At 33.2% G+C, this 18,953-nt stretch overlaps 2 protein-coding genes across 3 annotated transcripts; one reads left to right on the top strand and one right to left on the bottom strand.

The window, feature by feature from the left end:
* Positions 1-456: 456 nt before the first annotated feature.
* LOC137828386 (golgi-to-ER traffic-like protein) lies at positions 457-15,733 on the bottom strand. 2 transcript variants are annotated; one of them, XM_068634937.2, is made up of 12 exons: positions 15,642-15,733; positions 15,248-15,327; positions 9,010-9,088; positions 8,335-8,416; positions 7,947-8,097; positions 3,935-4,025; positions 2,831-2,914; positions 2,523-2,569; positions 1,741-1,869; positions 1,164-1,248; positions 890-967; positions 457-777 (listed from the first exon to the last, which is right to left on the bottom strand). In XM_068634937.2, the coding sequence occupies exons 1-12, from the start codon at positions 15,687-15,689 to the stop codon at positions 760-762; spliced, it is 972 nt and encodes a 323-aa protein (XP_068491038.1). In that variant the 5' UTR covers positions 15,690-15,733; the 3' UTR covers positions 457-759. The 2 variants fall into 2 exon arrangements, with proteins under 2 accessions (XP_068491038.1, XP_068491037.1); XM_068634936.2 differs by having other exon boundaries at positions 15,248-15,392; positions 15,642-15,709.
* Positions 15,729-18,811, top strand: LOC137828388 (glutamyl-tRNA(Gln) amidotransferase subunit C). The gene is made up of 5 exons (XM_068634939.2): positions 15,729-16,096; positions 16,177-16,217; positions 16,522-16,577; positions 18,388-18,436; positions 18,523-18,811. Exons 1-5 carry the CDS (start codon positions 15,884-15,886, stop codon positions 18,596-18,598), a joined length of 435 nt encoding a protein of 144 aa, XP_068491040.1. The 5' UTR covers positions 15,729-15,883; the 3' UTR covers positions 18,599-18,811.
* The last annotated feature ends 142 nt before the right edge of the window (positions 18,812-18,953 follow it).

Raw genomic sequence — 18,953 nt, 5'->3', positions numbered from 1 at the left:
ATGGCTTATTAGTAGAGTAAAAGGGGAACAACCAACTAAGGTCTGTGGGTGGGGTTTAGTTAGTTTGCACAAAGTCTTAAAACCTTATCGCTGTTATTGTAAAAAAAATGTGTTGTTAAGACGATTATGACCTATAAGTTCATTGAGTGTTATTTTAAAAATTAAGTAAATAAAGTACATTTAGTTTAATTATTTATTTTTATTTAGAATATTCAACTTATTTTATTTGAAAGTTTAATAAAAAAATTATGAATGTATGGTATGCAAAAATTTACTAGTTTAAAATACAAATGTATTGAATAATTTAAAATATTTATATGACGTGAGGTTAGTTTCAATAGATAATTTAACATTTCTATAGATAGTTTCGAACAAATTTAGATACCGTAATTGATTCAGTTCATAAAATATTTGAGCAAATAAGAATTTGACAGTTGGGAAGAATAAAGTCAAATGTGGAAAGGAAAACACTTCGTAGTAATTGAAAGAGGTGCTCAACAGGAAAAGTTTTGGTTTTATGCAAATCATTTCAGCCTCTATTTTGCGAGAAAACGAAAAGCTAATAAAAGTAATTTTACATAACATTTATTTGAAATGGGCACTACTAAACAAAATTTTGTTAAACTAGCATTTACAAATCACGAGATAACAGATTTTGTTCGATGAGGTGAAAAACATATTTTATAAATTTTTTGAATGTTCTGTTGTAGGAGTGGCTGTTCTATCTGTGTGCTGCTAGAATCTCCATATTGATTATCATTACTCAGCTCCCATCAACTGCATGAGGAATTAACACATAACTTAATTCATTGAGATTCTTATAAAACTCAAGTTATGAGTGACAAGGTGGTTGGTTAATATTGAAGTACAGAAAAACATCAGCAGTCACCTTGAATATATCTCCAAACATCCCCATTGGGTTCCTTCGCTGTACTCCAAAGAATCTCTCCGCAGTATCATCTAGCATCTGAATCACAGTTTGTCACATAAAATGCAGCACATGGCTTGAAATTTCAGTTTCGTGCTAAGACAAAAATAACCTCCATATAATCACAAAAAACTCTTAGAATTTTCATTCGAAAATAAGGATACGCCACATATTCATTTGCTACCAACAACAGAGAGGAAAACAGATCATGACTTGGTTTAGTAAGTTATCTGACCTCATTGAACGCAGGTTCCCTTTCAATACTTGGCCTAAAATTTGCTCTCAACATATTAAAAAGAGGCAGAGCATCTCTCTCCAACCTGGCGTAACAGAAAAATGGGCATCGGCTTGCAACATATATGGAGCGCTAAATAGTTGAAACTACTATGATAGAAAACTCTTCTTCCCATTAAACACATCTTATATTAATCAAGTACTTTCACTAAATATGACTCCTATGCTATGTATCTCACTAAATATCTTATATTACATACGACGGCGACCACTTTGCTTCACTTTTATACGTGGTAACCAATTGATTATATCTCTGCTTCTGTCCTTATAGCAGAATAAGGTGCTTAATTTTAGTTTGATTTCTTTTATTGTTATCCATTGTACATAACAAAGTGAAGTGTTCATATCTTGTAATAGATGTAATTCAGAAACAAATAAAATACTAAATAATCTTGGAATTATAGTGCTTCCAGTCCCCTTAAACTAAAAGTAATGCAAAATGCCCCTTTTCTATGTCTGCATTTAGAACAGAAATTGATCACTTTATTGGTTTAAGTTGAACAACATAAAAAACTTACGTTCGCAAAAGATAATTAATGAATTGCATCAGCTCTGTCTTAGGAAACGGAACCTCAGCTGATTCAACTTGGCTCTTTATCTCATCCATTAGTATGTTCGCGTCTCTCAAATTACCTAAAGATAAATACCTATTGTGGAAGAAATGAGCAATTCATCAGTTTGAAACCTTGTTTAAATAAGCATGGAATTACAATTTACAGGTCAAAGACACTAACCAAACAAAACATGGACTTTAAATTTAATAAGCATATTAACATCATCGAAAACAGTGGATTCACGTCTTTACACTTCAATTGTCACCTAGGATGCCACTGAAAGGGCATTAGTAGAGAGGTCATGGGGTTAAGGTAAAGTAACTATGCATGCATCAATGATGATTAGTACAACTGAAGTGAAAATTTCCTTCATACCAAAACAGGGAGTGGAGGACAGCTTGAGACTGATTCTATTATTGGTTTCTTTTCAGATTTTTTTATTAACAAGAAACAATATCCTAAACTTACATTCTGTGATCTGAATAGGAAGTGTTTGTTTTGACAATAAAGTAGATGAAAACTTAGTTATAATACATTCTGCAATATACAAACAATATTGGAGCCAAGTTAAATGCACTCAAAAACAATAAAATAAGTATACAGAGAAATATATATGCACTACAGTTATAATGAAATAAGAAAAACATAAATTTCACCATGGTATAAGCACCTGGGTATTCAATAGACAGAAATTTTGATATTATTGCCAGGTAACTAGAGAGAATTATATTCTAAAATGCTTTTACCTTAAAACTGCCCGAGCAATGGCCAAATCATCTTCACCAGGATAACTCTACAACATTTGAAAAAACACATCAGTTGATCCTTCTCAAAACAATACCAAAAGAAAAAAGTAAATTCATCAGCTATCTCCTCCATTTAAGTTTGAGAATAAAAATAATATAACAGTCATAGCATAAATAAACATCACAACCTAACATGAAAGCTTTTTATAAAAAAAAAAACATCATAAAAGTCGATCCAAGGTATGCCTCCCACCTAATATTAACAAGTTGAGCCAAATAACAAGGAATGAAAATATTAGGAGGCTGACCTTGCTCAAAAAACTGACGAGAGTAGTAGCAAACTTTTTTGGATTATTTCCTTTCACGTAATGATATGTAACTTTAGCCATATCCTGCATGTAAAAAGCAAAATGATATTCATTCGCTACATAAATATCACGATAATTTAAATCTTTCCAAGGCATGCAAAGCTTCACAGCATAAAGCCATTTCCATACCAGCCCCAAAATTCACTTGCTCCAAACAATCTATGCGACAGTGTACTCTAAATTAATTTACGAGTAAACTAAATTTTAAGTCAGCATTGCCTGAGTCTCATGTAAACTGAGATCGAATCAAGGAAATTAAGGGTGGATATAAGATTAAAAAAGGTGTTGCTGTCCACTTCAAAAAAAAATCACATCCTGCCCTATACACAGCCCTTGAAAGTATCAGCTTAAAACAGCTACCACAAGAGTAAACAAGAGAGACAAGGAGTCTCCAAGCCTGACTTCCAGCTTCTCTTTAAAACAAAATTTTGCCTCTAAAATCACAGAAAACGTAGTAGTTGGGTTGGGAGACATTCAATAATTTCATCATCTCTAATTAGTGCCAAACCGTTTCTATCAATAACACTGGTTTAGAAGACATAGCTAACTCAAGCTTTTCCAAAACCAATATGAAAATAAATCAAAAATGTTTTCAAAGAGATGAGATAACCTGCTATAATTTGCAATTTAACCAATTCTGAACCCAGAGAACCTTGGCAATTTATTTTTCTCATCTCATACCCAATTTTCTATAATTTTAACAGCTACCTAATTTTGGCTAGGATCACTAAAACCTTTCCCATTAAAACCATAACTGTTTCCAGCCATAATTTTCATTAATCCCTTCAAATTAAAAATCTTATATAGCACCTGAATAACCAACAATTTGATTCTCCAAACACTAATGACATGGCTTCCAAATTCTCCGTATCCTCATAGACACAATGCACCCAAAAAAACCTAAATTTAGCCAACTAATCAATGCTTATTTTAATTTGTTAAATGTTGATGCAGAAAAGCTTTTATATATCTACACTCATGTTTCTCTTCTATATAGAAATCAAAGATAAGATAAGATTCAAGAAAAGAGATTGTGAAACTTACCACCTCCGGACTTTCAGAAAATATGTATTCAGCTAGCATGATGTGCAGCTCTGGAGATCCATTAATACTTTCTCCATTTTCAGCTGACCACCTGAATACAATAGCAGCAAAGAGAGAATATATTATTCAGACAAACAAATAATCATAATCTAGAAGAGGAGTGACCTAGTGGACAAGGCTCCCATCATGTGGGATTTGGGAGGTTTGATATATACCCCTCATGTTGAGAGGCTATTTTTAGGATTTGAATACTTGCATTTGCTTTACATAGAAGAATATTTAAGGAATAAATAATATTTTTCAATTGGTAAATGCTATCTATTGTTGTAAAGACACTGTATGATTCACTTGGTCAATAAGATAAAAATTAAGGAAAGAAAATAAAGTGAGAAGAATAAAATTGGGTAGAAAATGAGATGACTGTTTAGTCTTTTTAGGATAAAAAAGATGAGTATTTATAAAAAGACACAAATGACATTTAATATAAATGATAGTAATTTTGTTTGTACATGGTATGAAGAATATAATAGTAACTTCATTTTTTTTAATTTCACTTTTGTAGTTTTCTCTCCAAATTGGAAAGCCAATTCTAATTTGGTTCACATTTTTTTTCTTTCCTCTCGTTTTCATTCAAATAAAATGATGGAAAGGATTTTGAAAAATGTGCAACCCCTCCTCTTTTCTTATCTTCACTTTTCTTTAACACATACTTTTAAGTAATTGGAAACACTAAGTGCATGTGTTTACCTTAGACGAATTAATCACTTATTTACCAACTATGACAGATTTTTCTCAAAATAAAGCAACAATCTCCCACAAATATATTACTAAACATGTACTTAGTTAATAGAGTGTATAAGATATTCTTACTTGGTGCCTTAAGTTACTCATTGACAAGACACTTTGTGATTTAATCACTTCTTCAATGTCGATCTTTCTGTTTGGCTAGCCCAATTAAAACAATCTAGGTCTATCTTGGCTGACAACCACAAACACCAAGCCTTATCCCGCCAAGTGGGGTTGGCTATATGGGTCAATCAACACAATTAAGACCTAGCTTTCTACCAATCCAACATAAATATAGCATGCTTACGATTTGGTTGTTAGTAAGTCCTAAACTATATGGTTTACATTTGTATGATAGAAGCATTTTTTTTATCATGTACATTGGAACATAATAAAGTCCATGAAATAGTTTATCTAATGTTAATATTCTTAGATATTTCAAATCAAACATTATTGTTAATACGGATACCGATAAAATATATTTGGACTAGTACTTGACTAAATAGATGACCCTATATCATGAGTTTTGGATATGAATATTAAGTATTTACATGAGTATATCTCATTTATTCTACGGTTATGAAGTAATAGATAAATTGAACTACAAAAGGATGACATTTTGTGTTTTGCACTCAACCATGATATTTAGACATGTCATGGAAAGGTTGTCATATCCTTCTTCTTAATTGTGTAACAAGTGATGTATACTTAGATATTGTTCATTGTTTATAATATTAGAAAGATTTAATATTATTGTCAGTGTCATGAGAATCTACAGCCTTACATACAAGGTTGTGTAACTCTTTAAACATTAAATTCACATGAACTCTCAACTCAAAAACGAGACAATGACTTTGAAATCAAATATAACTCTTGTCCAAATTTTACCCAACAGTGTCAAAATTTTATTAGACTCAAATTATTTGAAGAAATTAACTCCTTTTTGAATTATTTTCATCTTAAGAACTTATTTGTGAATTTATGTATGATTTAGTCATCTATGTAGGTTAATTCAGCATTAATGTACTATCACACTGTATTATTGTGATTTGCTACTTCTTTTTAATATGATGTCCATACAGTGAATTATTGTTGTATTACGAGTACTATGTTAATGCACATATGTCACCACTAGTTTTTTAATATAACTTTTTATATTAGGTAAACCCTTATGAGTTTGAGTTACTAGTGGAGTTTACAAAAGCTCCACAGATTTATGTAAGCTCTCAGATTTGACAACCTTGGTTACGAGTATAGGCAGATTAAAGAGAGAGAAAAATTCTGACTTTAATGTTTCTTATGGTTTGGGCTCATAACGTATAATAAAGGAAAGTCTAAACAATGAGAAACAGTCATGCTTCACATGGATCAGACTCTTAGTGTAAGGTCCAAGTACTACGAGGTTAAAATGCTAAGAAGCTCCAAGGTAGTGATTAAAGCCCTAATGTGCATCCTGTTTGTGCAGTTGACACCACTCCTCTCCCTTCCTTGATCATGAGATGGTTGAGGAATTGGTTTGTGTAGACTTTGTAGGGCTTTTTTGACTCATGATTGTTGGACTATCATGTTTGCAAGGGATTGTCATGCTTTGATATGTAATTATCACAGTTTTATGCTCTTTCAGAAGGATCCAATGATAGAAATTTTTTTGCTGTGGTTTTGGTCCATGCTTCCCAACATTGGGATGTTAACCATCTTTTTCTTTTTTTCATGTCCCACATCAATTGATAAAAACAATAAAAAATGTTGGCACCAATTTTGCATTCAAATCAAGAACAATAACCAAAAAGCCAATATTACTAGAGCTTAAGAAAAATGCAATTCACAGATAAAAACACCAAACCGCTGCCAAGCTAGCTTTCAAATTTAGTCACGTTCAGAATCACATAATAAGACAATAACAACTACAACAAAAAATTTCCATAAAGTGAGATTGGCTACATACACCACTGTTTTACCATAAATCATGCTATTGGATTAATCATTGAACACTAAATCTTTCTAAATGGTTTTATTTTAACAATAGTTTTTCTCAGTCTCCTGCTTCTAGTGATTAGGCTACCTTTCATTTCATATACTCTGCTAATTGGAACTTCTACAAGATTCACTCGTGCCTAAACTACCAAAGGCCACATTTTACCAATGTTTTTATATTAAGAGCCCTACCCCAACTTTCTCTCTAGAGCATTCATTCCTTATCCTACTTGTCTAGTATATCCACTCATCGAACACATTACTGTCCCTGATACGTCCAATATATTTTCTTGTTGACTTTTTACCACACAACATTGGGAGGTAACAAAAATGTGCATGAAACTTCCCCATACACTTACCTTTCCATCAAAAATAAGATTCAAAGCATTCCCTCATCTCGTCCACCCAACTTGAAATCACATCACATAATAACACAACCCAACAATTTTTCCCCACAAGTAATTGAAGTTTCTGCACACTCATTATAATTATGAGCGCAAAAGTCTTAATAGCAATAGATTTGGGATATATACAAATGCTTTTTCTTCTGTAATATTTTCATTTAAGAAATAATACACACTTTGTTTCCATTACTGAGATTTGTTTTCCCTTTTAATCACAACTGACATTTCTGCTAAAATATTGGGAACTAAATCAACAAGCTAAACCTGGATTTGAGATGTGATGAGAATCAATCATGTCAGAAACATAGATGAGGATCAATCATGTCAGAAACATAGATGAGGATCAATCATGTCAGAAACATAGATGAGGATCAATCATAAATCCACTTACATTTTACACCCTCAATTAACATTAGAAATTCCTTGTACTAATCAGTTAATTCAACAAACCAACAAAAAAACATAAATGCATGCGCAGGCAGAACAAGTCAAAACACTTTCCTCATATCCCCTACTTACAAAATACATTACTCCCTCTCAACTCTTCCCTGTTCCTTCACACACATCAGGTTCAAATAGGATATTGCAAACCCTTTTCTCTAATACTTCTTGTAAATTGTAACACAGATAAAAGTCACCCAGACTTAAGATAAAAATAGATTCTCAAATAAAAATATTAATAAGATATCTAAATGCATTAATACCTTTCTGTAAACTGAACAATGAATTAAACTACAACTTTTTAAGATAAACACAACAGTATGTGACATTAACTTGCAAAGAAAAGAGAGGGGGAATGTTAAATGTAAAATATAATCTAGAGAATTGTAATTTGTGTCAAGTCTCACTTGATAGCAGCTTTTAAGAATGAGGAGCAGCCCTCAACACGTGTCTTTGCACTTCCAATGTTTTCAGAAAGCTGCTGCATGTCATCAACATCCCACAGGTGTTGTGGCAATGGAACCCGAGGAAATGATTTGTAGATTTTCTTGATACGTTCTACCATTAAAATTTAAAAGTAGTGTAATTAGTCATAAGAAAGATTTTTTCATGGTTAAATATATAAGAGTCCAAATAAGAATGAATGATTTTAAGCAAGTCTGTGATAATTACCGAATAAAAAGTCCCCATAAAATTAAGTAATAATTAAGAATAATGTACATTGCATCACAAATAAACCCACAAAAAAATAATGACTCAAAAATAAAACTGTATAAGAAAGGATAAAGAACGAACCAAGCACTTCCTCATCACAAGGAACTTTCCCTTTTCCTAATATCTCCACAAACAATAAAGCTAGTTCTGCTCCACAGGTTACCTTGGTAAATAGAAAATAACTGTTAAATTTTGCTGTTTGTCAGGTCTACTGAATGTTTTATCATATATGTATATTAACATCCGAAATACATTTTAAATTTAAATTTACATTTAAAATATAAAGGATTCTTTTTTTTCTCTTAATTTAATTTTTTTAAATGCAGGTAAAGAGAGAAATGGTTTACATTTATGTGATATAATCCTCTTGCAGATCAATTAGCACAGCTAAGGAACATATATACATACAAAGCATTACATAGGGATGGGCCCAAGCCCATATACAAGAAAGTATCTGACAGCATGATTTCAGGTGTCTCAGATAGACAAAAATGCATGATCAAGATAGGAAAAGTAGCCAATCGTGTCAAATAATTCAAAGCACAGCTCCCATACAGCAAACAAAAGAAAAGTGTTTCAGAGACATGGTCATTGAAGCCATCAAAGCTCCTTCAGCCCCCCACCCACCCACAGGAAAAGGCTGATAGTAGAACAGTAACAATGAAAAATCTATAAATTACACTTATATATCAGAATAAAGATTATAAAATTGATAATTGTGTATCTTTAAAGACATTGAAATAGAAAATGTAGAACCTGCCCATTGGACAATTGAATGCACGTTCCTGAATGTAGGATATCTAATGCTTCAGAGTACCTCTGAGCAGATACATATCTGCAGCAAAGCGTGTATGCTACATTAATATCTACAACTTATCTGATGAGTATGATTAGTAAATGCAGTTGCAGACCAAAATAATGAAGCTTGACCAAAAATACAGAGGTTCATAACAAGATTGACCAAAAAAAAGGAAAGTACATTTTACAGATAAATTAATTTAAATAGAGAAGCAAAAAAGATGTTCCAACTTCAAGAGCATAGGATGCACCATAAAAGAAACCAGAAAATGCAAAACTAAAATGAAATAGCATTTAACAAAGAAACCCATGTGTTCCACACTAGAAAATAACCTTGCCTTCTTTGCTCATAAAACTCAAGGGTGTGTTTGGTAGAACACCGAGAATAATTCAGGACAACCACTTAATTCACAGCACAACTTTCTATCATGTACATTGTTTGATGAACAATGAACATAAAAACAAATTTAATAACTCAGAGGACTTTCTCCTTCCAATGTGATCTTGGTTTGGGTTTTCATCTTCCAGTGAAATCTCATTGACCATGCCCTCCCAACCCAAGAACTCCCTTAGCAACCTCACATACTGTTCTCTTTCAAATATCCTTAACCACCTATTTTTCTTAAATCTGTTACATGTCCTTTATATCTCTTTTTGTTTTTAATTGAATTATGCCCAACAAGTAAGTTTTTCTAATTGGTACTTTAGTAGAATATTCACTACCAATTTTTCTTAGTTTTGTATGTAGAAGATTTGTGTCTCTTGACAACTTCATCCTGGCACACTAACCCTCGAATTCAACTTTGTAAAACAGGTAAGTAGGAGTGAATAGGTGGGACAAGGATATGATCGGTAAGAAAGTGAGAAAGTTACATGCAAAAGAGAGTGGATTCATTTTTGTTAAACTGTAAGAAAGAGAGACATTGAACTAAAAACATGTGTTAAAGAGGCAATATGAATGTTTTATTTATATGAGAAAACAGAATCAATATAATAAATAGAGGAGATTTGATATTCTCTAACATAAAATATGATACAAAAATAAATGAAAATATTCGTAATAATACATGTATAATCTAGATATCCTTGATTATAAAGGATTTGCTTCTTATTTCTATAATTATAATACTCCCCTTCAAATTGGAGCATATAAGTCATTTGTGCTTAGTTTGCTTCAAAAAATGGCCAATCTTTGATCCTATTAGAGACTTAGTGGACATGTCATTCGACTCTTCTGTAGAGTTGACAAATCTAGTTGTGATTTCTCCAAACTCCATTTTTTTTCTCATACGAAATAATAATCTATCTCAATATGTTTGATCCTCCCATGCAAGAAAATATTAGACAATGTGTAATGTTGCCTAGTTGTCACATAGAAGATGCATTTATGAACTTTCTTCAAATTTAAGTTCTTTGTTGAGTTCTTATAGTCATATTAGCTCACAAATGTCATTGCGAAGTAATATGCTTCTCCACTTGGTTTGACCGCAATATTTTGTTTCTTACTTTTCCATAATATTAAATTACTTCCAACAAAATACAATGCCTCAAAATGGAACGCCTATTAATTGGTGAACCTGCCTGGTCAACGTCAAAACACCCAACAATTTTAGTATTTGCTTTATCTTCGTAAATGAGGCATTTGTCAGGAGCATTCTTAATATACTTCAAAATCCATATTACATCAATGGTCTTGACTAGTAGACTTTAAAATTGACTTACTCTGCTCGCTTCAAAGGTGATGTCAAGACGGATCACAATGAAGTAATTTAGTTCGCCAACTAACCTTTTATATATCCAAGGATTAAAATATGGTTCTTCTTGGACAGGTAGAAGTTTAATACTCGGAGCGATTGGTGTGTCCACAAACTTAGCATTTAACATCCTTGTTTCTTCTAAAATGTCCAAAGCATATTTTCTCTCAAATGTGACTAAACCATCCTTAAAATTGTGAAACTTCTACACCTAGGAAATATCTCAAGTTCCAATATCTTTGTCCAACACTTTTGAACAAAATATTGTTTTAGTTGGACAATACCCTCCTTAACACTACATATGATAACAATATCATCCACATATATAATGAGATAGATAAATCTTTGGAGAGAACGACGATAAAACAAAGAATATTTAACATTACTTCGGATCATTCCAGATTGATGGATGACAGTCCAAAAACGTCCCAATCATGAATGGAGTGATTGCTTGAGGCCATATATAGATCTATGTAGATGACATACCATATCAAATGACTCTCCCTATTAAAGAAATCAAGGAGGTTGCTCCATATAAACTTCTTCATTAAGAACACAGTGTAGAAATGCATTCTTGATGTCAAGCTGAAGAATAGTTGCAATGGAAAAGAGAAGTCGAATAAATATCATTTTGGCAACAGGAGATAAAGTACCATTATAATCTTGACCATAGATTTTTGTGTATCCTTAGGCAACCAAGTGAATTTTATAGTGATCAATTTTACCATTAGGTATTGTTTTAAGAGTATATAACCATTGACATCCAATAATTGATTTGCCAACTAGAAGAAGAACCAACTCCCAAGTAACATTACTTTGAAGGAAACATCTCATCAATCATCGTGTGTCACCACTCTGGTGAGTTAAAGCTTCACTTGGAGACTTAGGATTAGTGTAATGGGAGGAACAATTATAGGTAGAATGTGTACCTTTTAGAATAGCAATAGGTCACTCATTTTCAGAGGAAATGAGAATCAATACGAGACAGTGTTAGGAAAGAATCAGCCTCCCTATACACCATTATCTGTCATAGATGAGTTTCGTACAAAAATTTCAATAGGCTGCGAATAACGTTGATATACTCAAAGAAGTGTTGGACAAAGTCATCTAGTAGTAATGAAGAAAGATTGACAATGGTTGGAAAGTGACTAAATATGTCATAATTAGAAGGAGCAAGTGTATAGTATGGAACAAACTAAAAGAAAGAGATGTCAAAATACCAATTAAGATCAAGAAAAAACAACAATATCCCACAAAGACACATTTGAAGAAGAAAGTAGAAAGTTTATCTCAACTAAGTGTTAGGTTATGAACAAAACATATGTACCAAAAACACATGGAGGAAAAGAAAAGGATAGGGTACCCAATCATTAAGGACAGATGATGACATTGCTTAATGAGATAACAAGTTGTAAGGACAACATCCACCCAAAAATCAATGAGGAAGATGACTGCAAAGAAGTGTCTGAGTAGCTTCAATAAGATTTTTGTTTGAAGTAAAAAGACACGAAGTTTGATGAAGAATATCATCGAATGCCATGAACTACTGAAATAAGTGAGAAAGATACTCATGGGCATTGTCACTAGGAAGAATACGTATGTATATACCAAATTTTGTTTAAATTTTATTAAAAAAATTGAAATGTAGAAAACACTTATGATTGATTCTTCATCAACCAAATCTAAGTATATTTAGAATAATCATCAACAAATGTAACAAAATATTTAAAACAATAAGTAATCGTACAAGAAGGATCCCAAATATTAGAGTGAACTAAATAAATAAGAGACCAAACTCACATATTAAGAAAAGATTGACGAATACATTTTCCTAACTGATATGACTCACAATTCAAACTTGACAAATGTTTTAAATTTGGTACCATCTTTTGCAATTTTTTCAACCTAAGATGTCCTATTTGTACATGAATCATCATTGGAGAGATCGTTGATGCACACATTGATGGTGATGGAGAGAGATAGTCAAGGCCATGTAACTCACATCTAACACCAATCTTCTTGCTCGATAGTTGGTCCAACAAATAATATTAATTTTTGTGAAAGTGAAAAGAATATCATGAGATTGGATCAATCGAGTGACGGACAGTAAATTAAAAAGGTAGTTAAGGACATAAAAACAAAATCAACACTAATGGATGAGAGGAGTTTAGTAGTACCAATGCCGCAAGCTTGTTTTTGTGAATCATCAACGACAATTATAAAAGCCAAATTGACAACACTAGTAAAAGAGGAGAAAAGAGAACAATCACTACATATATGATCGGTTGCACTAGAGTCAATGATCCAAGGACCAAAAGAAAGAGATTGAGAGAGGCAAGTAGGTCAATTACTGGTGTGCCACCAAAACAGTGTTACTAGTTGATTGACGTGACTGACACCATTTAATAGAGTCTTTATATGTTGTTGGAGTCATACAAGGTAGATAAGTTGGTAGTGTAGAAGCAATCACAGTAGATTTTTGGGTAATATTGGGTGGACAAGAGGGTTTCCCATGTAGCTTCCAACTGCTATCAATGGTCTATCCAATGCGGTGGCAATGTTTGATTTTTAGAATTGTGCAAAAGCATCCAAAGTTATTACTGTGTAATGCAAAGGCAGTATTTTCCTACAAACAAAATTTTTGTCTCCATGTGGTTTGAGGAATACAAAGGAGTGGAAATGATGCATAAGTCATACTCTTGTGACAAGACATACAAGCCCAAAGTCATAAAACGCACATCAATTTTAAATTTATTCTTTGCATTTGTAGATGGTGGGAGAAAATCAATAAAATCATGTAAGGCAACATGAAGTCATCAAAGATTACCAGACATAGGGTCCTCTGTACCATCGAAGCAAGAAGTGTCAAGAGAAATTGAGTATAAAGGGCACAGGCCTCACTCCAAACTGATGCACAGTCTCATGGGGACAGAAAATAAGTTTGAGTGAGGTGTGAACATTGAATTTAATAACACTACATATTTGAGCATCAATCTTTATCCATTGTTCTCTAGAAACAGATTCAGCAATTGTACTGAGATGGGATTTGTAGCCCAACCCAACCCACTTAACCATAACCCGATTTTGGAAGCCCAAGTTGAGTAGTTATACTCATCCAGCTTCTCAATATTAATAATATGGTTGGAAAAGATAGGACAATTTGTTCTAAATGTTGATGTGTTGCTGAAACTTGAAATCTAGAAAAAAAAATAATAAAATACTCCAAGAAAAAAGAAAAGTAATTTGAATCACCAAACGAACTCTAATGGAACCACCACCATGAGGGTAGGTGGGCTTAGAGGAGGCGATCTAAGCATAGGTTGGTCGACGACTGCCAGGAATCGTCGCACAATTTGCCATGTGCCAATCAGAGTTTCAGCTGAAACGGGGAGAGAAGATGAGCATGAGGGTGCATGGATGGATGGTTTACGTCGGCATTTGAATGGTTGGATAGATTGGCACAACACGATGGTCTTCAAAGTAATTGGTGGTCAATGGAGATGCATCGAAAAAATCATTGAAGGCAAGACTAGAATAGTGCACACAAACTTGAGAAAAAGGTTCACCAAAAAGAATACTCTAGAATACTTTGGAGATAGTGGATCTACCAAGCCAACATGGTTTTGAAAAGAAAAACTCTAAATACCATGTTAAACAATAGGAAAGAGAAACATTAAGCTAAAATCGTGTTTTTGAGAGGGCAGGTATGCTTTATTTATATTGAAAAAATAGACTCAATACAATAACCAGAAGAGATTTAATATCCTTTAATAATAAAGATATGATATGTGAATAAATAAAATGTTCTTAATAATATTTATATGTATAATGTAGATATTTTTATTATAAAAGATTTGGTCCTTATTTCTGTAATTATAACAAGTTTGTAATTCACGGAACAAAAAAAATCTTTAGTTTAGTGAGTTACAACCTTCTAGAATTTTGTTCTGTCCCACATCGCCTTTGCTGCACCGTCCTACGACTACTTTTAAAATCAATCGTGTCACAAACAATTTAATGTGTCTTGCATTATCCCTTACATTTTAGTAAATTAAACAGACCTTAAATCTAAACAAACTTAGAATTCACCAAAACAAAACATTGCTTTAGATTACACTATCTAGCTACCCCCAAAAAAAAAGTATGTTATGCAAATTTATGGTATTGGTATCCTCTTCACCAATGTTAAAAATTCCTTCTCAGGAACCCCAAATGATGAACTATGCCTCACTATTTTACTAATCTGCTATCCCTAGCTTGTAACTTTTACTACATAAACTAATTTCGTAAAAAATGTACTAGTAGACGAAAGAAATAGCTACGCAAAAATTAATTACTTGCGATTTAAAGTAGCATGTCACGTTGAAGACTGAATTAAGAATAAAAAGTAGACAGTGTACATTTCTCTTGAAGAATAAGTAACACGGAGAAACTGTACGAACCTGGCACTAACAGATTTGTACATTTGCTGAGCTCCATAATAATTTCCCTCATTCACAACCTTCTCCAATTTTTCAATATTCTGCACGTCCCAAACGCAAGAGACTTGATATTTGACAAAACAAATGTAATGAAGCATAGGCTCCTCTGCTAAGAGTTCACAACAGAATTTTACATATTTTAAAATAAAAACCTCAGAACTCACCGAGAAAGAAAAAAACCTTAACAATAAAAGGAATAGAAAGTATAACCATTAATTTTCAGCCAATGCAACGGTTCATCGTTCAGGGAAAAACATACAGCTTATTTCTTATGAGAAAAGAAAAAAAAATGATTCCATTTAGATGAATCTGGAAAAGGCAGAAGCAAAATTGAAGGATCGCAGATTTTGCTTACCTCTTGAGCGGGAGGTAGTTCGACTTTTCTGGATCTCTGTCGCGACATGACGACGACGCTCTCTTCGTGCTTTTGCGAATGAAAAATAAAAACTGAAAAAGAAAAAAAGTTGTGTATTTATACAAGGACTATTCGGAGAATTTTGAGTTTCTTTAGGGACTAAAGTGAAAATAAAAAAGTTTGGTTAAACAACCTAGGTGGTTAGGGATAAGGAATAATAGGAAAATTGTAGTGTGAGGAAGATGAGTAGCAGAGGGTTTGTGAGAGGAGCTTCGTTAACTGCAAATGCAGTGTGGCATCGAAGAAGTTTCTTCCCAACGGTAACGGTTAGCGTCCACCGCCGCAAGTTGTTCAAGTTTCAGAGCTTCTCTTCTACCACCTCTTGTTCCTCTCTTCCGCCTCCGGATTTGCCTCGTTTGGCAAAAACTGCTCAAATTTCACTTACCCCAAACGAGGTTTTGCTATGTTTTCTGTTATTTAATTTCCTTTCTAATTGTAAATGTACTTTTTATCTTAATTTCAAATGTTATTGCAGGTTGAAGAAATTGCTCCCAAAATTCAACAAGTTATAGATTGGTAAGTCAAAACCTTCTATCTTGTAATACTATTTAACTCTATAGGTTTCACTTCATATTAATGACATTCATTAGTAATTTTATTGTTCTTAATAAATTTTGATTGATAATATGGAAGAACACGGATAGTTAAAAAGAATGTGATAGTGTGTCCTACTAACCTGGAATTTGGATTCTGGAGGCTTTTTAGTTGGTTTTTGAGGAGTGGCAGTTTGTTTCTAAATGGAGATTTTGTTGTATTTGTGGAGATTGTGCTTGCAGTGAGCAAAACTTTTGAATTTGGATTGACTTGTATTGTGTGGCAGGTTTGGACAGCTACAGGGTGTTGATCTTGAAAGCGTTGAACCCTCCATCAGAGCAGGTTCTTTGTGAACTTATCATTGTTTTCATCATCTATCAATGATTTTATATTCTTTGGATTTTCTGTACTGTTTGATTGCACTATACCTCGATGCCAAAAAATGTGAAACTTGCTTTGGAAATGCAAAAGGCAAGTTCTTTCATCTTCTTTTTGTGTTGTGGATTTGGGAGGGTTGCAAATTGTGATTGCATTACATTCTTTCAGTTGAGAATGCATTGTTAGAGTTTTTTTAGTTTGATGACAATTCCGTTTTCAGAGGCACATTAAACGTCAACCCCACTCTCAAATTGAATATGGCGTTCAATCCAATGTTATCAATGGCGGATGGTGAAGGGATAAAATTCTGCCATGTAAGCATGCCATTGCAGCCTATGGCATCGCCATTCACAAAATGAATATGGTGGTTGGCAAAATTCCACCCTGCCATGATGAAGATCATGGTGCTGCCATTTAACAACATTGGTTAAATGTCTTTTTCTTGGGGTTGAGAACCTGGGTATGTCTAGGTTGAATGTTAGCAACTAATTGCTGATCCATTTTTGTTAATCTCTCTATATATATAGAGAGAGAGACTTGAGGATGGAACTCTGTATACTTAAGTGATATGGCTAAGTCATGATTCGATTGTAACATGGCTCACCTAGTCTATACCACAGGATAATTGATACTGATACGGTGATGAAATGAAGATGAACGAAGAACACAAAAAAACAAGAAAATAAAGAGCTGGAACAGAGGCAACCAAAAACAACCTTTAAGATAAAAGAAAAAGCAAGAGCCAAGATTACACACACAGCCCTCTCCTAGTCTCATGGGATATATAATATCCTTTCAAAAGTCATTTGTCCTAATAGACAGTTGTGCTGATCATACTGAAAAAGCATACTGAAAATCCTAATAGAAAAGGGAATTTAATCCTAACAAAAGACAAAAAGGAAATAGGTCCTTCTAGATGTAGTCCTTTAACCAAGTGGGTCTAGATACCCTTCTAATGGGCTTTGTAGATGTGAGTCCCGTATCAGATACACCCTACAATAATACCTCCCTTAACAATTGTCCGACTAGGAATCAATATTTTTTATTGTGACTTGGCCTACATGTCACGGGATAATTGAAGTAACTTGCAATAATCTTTCTCTCAACGATTGTCCATTGGGAATCAAACTCGTGATCTTGACTCTGATATCAATTGTCGGATCGAGCGTCTATCACTAGACAAAAAATTATAGTTGATAGTCAGGATGCAACTTTTTTTACTTTAAAGCATAGTAGTCCAAATGTCATTTGATTATGTAGCAGCTTATCTGGCTTACACCACAGGACGATTGATGCACCCAACAAGATATCTTAACTAAAATCTCTAATCAGACAAAAGATGGATTAGTATAAAAAATAGTTATCCTACCAATCTAAGTCTACACTTGGCAAAAATATCATTGACCTGGTTGACATCTCTAAAAGTATGAGACCAGGAATGAATGTGACCTTATACTAAAGCTAATCAATACTTTGGCAAATGAACGGTATTATCCACTCTCTAGTCATTGCTTTCTTATACTTCAACTCGGTCATACCAGTCTGTTCAAATAATTGTGCTAATTGCCTGGGGTGGTTGTCTTTTTTCTATAACTTTTCATGGACAACCAAGAGGAAAGCGCAATATCAATTGACATGTTAAAGTGATTTTCAGTTAATGTGTCTACAACTTTTTATGTTCATTGGTTCTTTTACATGACTGGCAGAAAGCATCGTTTGCTCATTGGTTTGACTTCACATTTTTATTTGCTAATTCTTTTTGTGTTATCTGTAGAAACTGAAAACAATTTGCGTGATAATGCTCCTGAAACATTTCAGCATAGGTGAGTTGGTTGTTTTTCGTGTTCTGTATATGTCAAGTGGACATAACTGGAAAACTAAGGGTGCTAACATAGTGTGTCCTTGACAGGGACGCCATGATCGCTTCTGTCCCGAACTATGAAGAGCCTTATATTAAAGTTCCGAGGGTCTTAAGCATGGACTAAAGTTAAAATTGCTTAGATGAGTTATTTGGTACAAGGAAAACACATTCAAATCGCTTTTGTTGTACTTTGAACAACTCTTGGATTTTTCGAGGGAATTTAGTTCGGCTCGTGAATTCTGCAGTTGCAGTAAGTTTAAGTCAGTCATGTTACAATAATAAATATACTCATCCATACGTACATTTATACTAATATACATTTACGTTCATGTACAAATATAATTCCACATACATGTGGGGTTTGCAAAACAAAACAAGATATAACACGTTTATAGCCACATGTATCATTAGCTTGTGTCAAAACATTATCATTATTATAAAATGCTAAGCTAATAGAAAATAAGAATGTTATAAAAAAT

The sequence above is a fragment of the Phaseolus vulgaris genome, chromosome 7, assembly GCF_051622355.1.
Source record: "Phaseolus vulgaris cultivar YP4 chromosome 7, ASM5162235v1, whole genome shotgun sequence".
Lineage (NCBI taxonomy): Eukaryota > Viridiplantae > Streptophyta > Magnoliopsida > Fabales > Fabaceae > Phaseolus > Phaseolus vulgaris.
The sequence above is the reverse complement of the archived record's forward strand: the minus strand, read 5'-3'. Positions and strand labels throughout refer to the sequence as shown.

Coding starts and splice junctions, on each gene's coding strand:
- LOC137828386 (XM_068634936.2), bottom strand. CDS start 15,384: ATGCTTCATTACATTTGTTTTGTCAAATATCAAGTCTCTTGCGTTTGG. Junction 8,098..8,334: donor TTGTGATGAGGAAGTGCTTG/GTTCGTTCTTTA, acceptor TTTTAATGGTAG/AACGTATCAAGAAAATCTAC. Junction 4,026..7,946: donor TTCTTAAAAGCTGCTATCAA/GTGAGACTTGAC, acceptor TATTGTATTCAG/GTGGTCAGCTGAAAATGGAG.
- LOC137828388 (XM_068634939.2), top strand. CDS start 15,884: ATGAGTAGCAGAGGGTTTGTGAGAGGAGCTTCGTTAACTGCAAATGCA. Junction 16,097..16,176: donor TTTCACTTACCCCAAACGAG/GTTTTGCTATGT, acceptor ATGTTATTGCAG/GTTGAAGAAATTGCTCCCAA. Junction 16,578..18,387: donor TGAACCCTCCATCAGAGCAG/GTTCTTTGTGAA, acceptor TGTTATCTGTAG/AAACTGAAAACAATTTGCGT.